The following is a 5,048-nucleotide window of genomic DNA, read 5'->3' as shown; positions in this document are numbered from 1 at the left end:
AATCTCTAGTCATGCACGTGTGAGCCCTTACAATTTCACCCCACTTTTCGGCTTTCCGAGGGACTGTACACACGCTCGGCCTGTGGAAGGTCTTCTATGTGGCGCCCATGCCCAACCAATCAGAGACCAGCTGCTTTTGAGTCGTGATGAGACGGCCGACTCCCCACGGCATGCAGCTCATAAGGCCGCCGGGTTCTATACGCAAAGCTCATCTCTCTCTCTCGCTCTCTCTCTCTGGAGGCTGCTCACACCCAAAGATAGTGTGTGCCACACACATTCGAGCTCCTCTCCAGATTTGCGATAGCAAGAGTTCAGACAACCTCTAAAGTTAAATAATAAATATCTGGAGCTTGTGCAATATGTGGGTGTCAGTGTGCGTATGAGAGAGAGAGAGAGAGAGAGAGGGCTCATTGATTTCGCTTGCCGCACAAGTGCACTGCACTACACGTGTGTGTGTGTCCGCTAACCACATTCCGTCTTCAGGCTTCAAGCCAGATCACAAAAACCAACCAGCTGCAGCTGCTGCACCCCTCTCTCTCAATCTCTCAATCTCTCCCTCTCTCTCTCTCTCGCACAGTCACACACGGGCGCGCGCGCACATGCGTATAATATTGCGCGGAGTACAAGTAGCTAGAGTATAGCAGCAAAAACAGTTTCTCGCGGCTTCTCTTACAATTCATCCAGCAGATCCACTTGATTAATACCCCCCTTTTGTACCGTTAAATCGCTGATAGCTCTTCTTCTACGTCCCCCTCTCTCTTTCTCCTCTTTCCTCCCACATCTTCTCGTTACTTGCATCTGATAGCACTAGCCCTGATCTGCTGCAGCGGCCTATAATACATAGCTCAAGCTCTTATACCTTCAAACTTACCGCCAGCGACCCCTGTGCAAATCTCTGCTGCATGCACAACCCCCCATTAAAGCTCATCTCTCGCATTCACCATAAATTATTATTCCTTTCTAGCCCTCTGCCCCGCAATTAAACTCTTCCGTCTCCTCCAGCCTCTCTGCAAGCTTGCAGAATATTTATAGATCTCCAGCATAGTATATTCTGATGCGCGCAAGCACATGCGCCCCGCAAGCTGCAATTCAACTACAGATCATATAGATCACACTGCTTTGAATTAGATTCATACATCAATTTTCTATGGCAATGCAGGCACAATCATATGCAGAGCAGGAGCCCGACTCTCGTATCAATTTGCATCAGGAAGGGGCTGCACATGATCTGAAGCATTGCGTGGAATTAGAAATTCAAGTCGATGCAATCGAGCAGAAAAGGGCTCACGCTGCAGGCCACGCGTTTACTTCTGCCACAGCAATGAGCGCAGATGTAACCAGATGCAGCGATGTGGAGGATGCTGGAGGATTATGCATGCAGCCACTTCTGAAGCGGTTGCGTCTACAAACTGATTATAAGCCAGCTCCTCTCACACATAAGGAGGAGCCTACTGATGATGGTGGCAAGCTGCAGCTTAATATACCCGTAACTGGCGATAAGCAAACTTGTAATTCATTAATGGTGAGTGTAATGAATCTGGTTGATGATTCGGAGCAAGCCATACTACTGAAGAATGGAGAGCAAATGAATGCAGTAACTCACAAAGCAGATGATTCAGCTCATGACGCAGATGCAAATGAAGAAGATGAGGAATCAGAATGCGTGACACCGAAGGCAGGAGAGCACCGCATTCCCGAGTCAAAAGATTTGGTATGCCCTCCCCCTCCCATCAAGAGAAAGCCCACTGCTTTCAAGAGAATTGTAAGCACGAGGCACTCTGCATGTAATGTTGCAGATAACCACGCCACTTTCCTGATTAGCCCTCCTGATTTACACACATACCCGGACTGCATCAGAGCCCTCTTCGACAAGTAGCTTCGCCTAATTATGCTACTGCACTTCTTTACAATATTGCTCTTACAATTCTAATAAATATTCCTCAAGCTTGATACTCAACTAATTAATCATGCTGATTTCTCCCTCTAATTTAGGCAGAGCTCTTATACCAAATCCGAGGCATTTGCAGCACTGATCAGATGTGTGATTAGTGAGTAACCTTGCTTGAAGCTACTGCAGCCATCATACATTTTGATTGATTGCCCCATACTGATACAAGTCTAGTCGATCAATCAAAGCTGCTGCAGGCGCAGCTCCGGATCGAGCAATGGACATTGTAAATGCGTAATTGATCGTAAATGATCGACACAGCATCTGGCTAACGTTCATGACAATATGCTGCGGATCTCAATTTCCTCATACAAACTCTTCACAATGCTATTGTCAAGAACGTAAATCACAGTACGATGATCAGCTTGCAGATGCATCACTTTTCTGTTCTTAATTTCTATTTCATTGCCCAAGGAACTATATTGTAACATGCTTCCTTGTCACAAATATCCCTGTTGTACATATTATCTCCCAATGTATCTGCAAGGTTTCAATGTTTTAAAGGAACAAATTGTTTTCATCATGGGCCAATTATCTATTGCAATAGCCGATAAGGTACTATGGAATAGCGTACTTAATGTGACTACAATGACTTTGGTTTAGCATAATATGCTGAATATGGTTATGAAGTGGAACAAAGAATATAGATTTGCTTGAGTGCAGGTAATCTTTTCAGTGTAATCTACCATTCCACATTATACTGTAATTGTGTTTCCCCGTCCATTGGTAAAAAAGTTTACATGCGCAAAATGCTGCGAGTAATGTGGGCACTGGGTAATAATCTTCATTGAGCTATAATTACTTGTTCCTGCATACCTTCACAAGATTTACATATTTTCCATGTATATATATATCCCTTAAAGCCAATTCTTAAGTGGAAATTTTGCAAATCAGACTATATTTTAGGCTATTTATACACTAGTTTATTTACAAGTGTTGTCAAAACAGTGATCCATTTATAGGTCATTACTCATATACACAGGATAGATAATCCATATTTCAAGTCAAAAGTATAATCATAGTGAAAGGTTTAGGTTACCAATCACACATTCATGCACTTTGTTTTCAAATTCTACCAAGCCTGACTATTCCTTTCACCTCTTAAATATAGTATACATGTTCGGAGACATGTCTATAGTGCATATGACACAAGCTTTTCAGAGCATCATACTCTACATGAGAGTCGGGAATATATAGCCACACACAATCCTGTGGTGGCCACTCCACGAGTGACAGAGTGATGAGGATATAGGACTTGGGCCAATAAGCACAACATGAGAAACTTGTGGAGGCTCAATAGAGTCGGGGTGCTCGATTACTGTCATGAAATGTTATAGCTAGCACCACTCCTCTATATCATATAGCTACTATGTCAAAAGCTTTATCTCGCACACCAACTCCCTAGATGATGAGGAGATCTATTGGATATTGCGATGACGACGTGGTTTGCAACTCTGTTTGAAGCTCTCCCTATGGCATCATGTGTTTCCATGGCTGCAACAACAAATGTATACCTCAACTCCTCTGTGGACACAACCACTATCTCGATTCGAATATCATCCACAACGTTGGACAGAGCTATGTTGGTGAAGTCCATAGGTTGCGTGATCACATACCGCAGCATTTTGGTAAACCACAATGGATAGTCGTCATATGGAAAAGATTAGTCCTTGTGCATGAGAGGTAGAAAGTCTTTACATGTCAACTACTTAATCTCAAAAAAAATACATGTGTCTAACTTTAGCTGGCCTTTACAAATGACTTCATGAGATACGAACGGCTAGGCATTCTTCACCATCTTTATCACTATAAGACGAGTAATCTATAACCGCTAGCATTCCCGCAGAAAAACAAAGAAAAATGGAGAGAGAAAAAATTGTGTACGCGGCAATAACCGCGGCTCAAATCGCTGTAGTGGTTTGAAAGCAATAATCGTGGTAATATCTGCAGTAACATACCGCGCTTACCAAGTAGAAAAATGAGGTTCAACATGAAAGATGAGCTCAATGGACTTTCCCACAGATTCAGGAATTTTTCCTAGTTTGTTTGGGCTTTTTACGGACTAAAAGGGGTATTTTTTGGCTAAAAATGGTCATAAAATGGTCAAAAATAGCTCAAAAATAGCTCAAAATGTCACATCAACGATGGTGACATCATTTTCTAAGTAGAGAAAGAAGTTTTAGAGCCAATAGTGAGCACATTTAGACATATAAGCGAGGAGATACAGCCATTCCTCATTAGGAGAAAGCTGGACTCACTTTTGGGCCTTTTAACTCTAGAGAGAGAGAGTGGCGCTTGACCAATGAGGAAGAGGCTGACGTTACGTTGAAAATCGACATTTTGGAGTCAAGCTCTTTTTTAAAAAAGGGAGGAAATATTATTTTGGTTCATCAAATTGCACAATTTCACGCTTTCAAGGCATAAATGTCGTAAGTCGTACTAACTCTGTATCGAGGAATTTCAGAACTTTTATTGAAGACTCTATCTAGTATCTTTGTTCCCGCCCAAATATGACTTTTTGAGTAGCTCCACTTTCCTCTCAAAACTTCTTCCCTTTTTCATATTTACGCTAACCTTTCTATGTATTCATTCTACTGCACACCATGTCTACTTATCGAAGGCTTAGCACTACCATTGACTCTGTTAGCATTTTTAACAGTTATACTATAGACGATCAAGTATGGATTCCATCTCGAATAACTATCGGAAGTTGGGTTCTACTGCAAACTAGGAGGAGGAAGAGGAGGCAACGTAATGATTTCGTGGAGGCTTTCAAGGGTCAAGTTAAAGAGTTTAAAGTCTGTGCAAAAAGCAAGCGGGTGAAAGAGATCCTTATACAACATGCTTTCCAGCATGTACACTTCAGGTTGCAAACATCTCCTCCAAGTTTTCCAAGGCATCGACCCAACTGTAAGTTATTTCAGCATATCGCTTAGTGCATGATTATATTCGAATATTAAGTGATGGATATCATCTTTGGTATGTTTCAAATATTTATCTATCGAATAGAACAGATTGGCAACCAGTTGAGAGCATAGTTGGGATTTTTGATGCTTTCCATGCGTTTATTGGTAAGCAAATGTACCGAGGAACACAACAC

The 5,048-nt window shown here is 42.1% G+C and overlaps 1 protein-coding gene across 1 annotated transcript; it reads left to right on the top strand.

Annotated features, from left to right (window-relative positions):
- Positions 1-221: 221 nt before the first annotated feature.
- Positions 222-2,468, top strand: LOC147457362 (uncharacterized). The gene has a single exon (XM_086512252.1). It carries the CDS (start codon positions 1,148-1,150, stop codon positions 1,874-1,876), a length of 729 nt encoding a protein of 242 aa, XP_086368378.1. The 5' UTR covers positions 222-1,147; the 3' UTR covers positions 1,877-2,468.
- The last annotated feature ends 2,580 nt before the right edge of the window (positions 2,469-5,048 follow it).

Source organism: Adiantum capillus-veneris, chromosome 5 (assembly GCF_014529385.1).
Source record: "Adiantum capillus-veneris isolate H3 chromosome 5, ASM1452938v2, whole genome shotgun sequence".
NCBI classification, from domain to species: domain Eukaryota; kingdom Viridiplantae; phylum Streptophyta; class Polypodiopsida; order Polypodiales; family Pteridaceae; genus Adiantum; species Adiantum capillus-veneris.
Note: the sequence above shows the minus strand (reverse complement) of the source record. Positions and strands in the feature narration are given on the sequence as shown.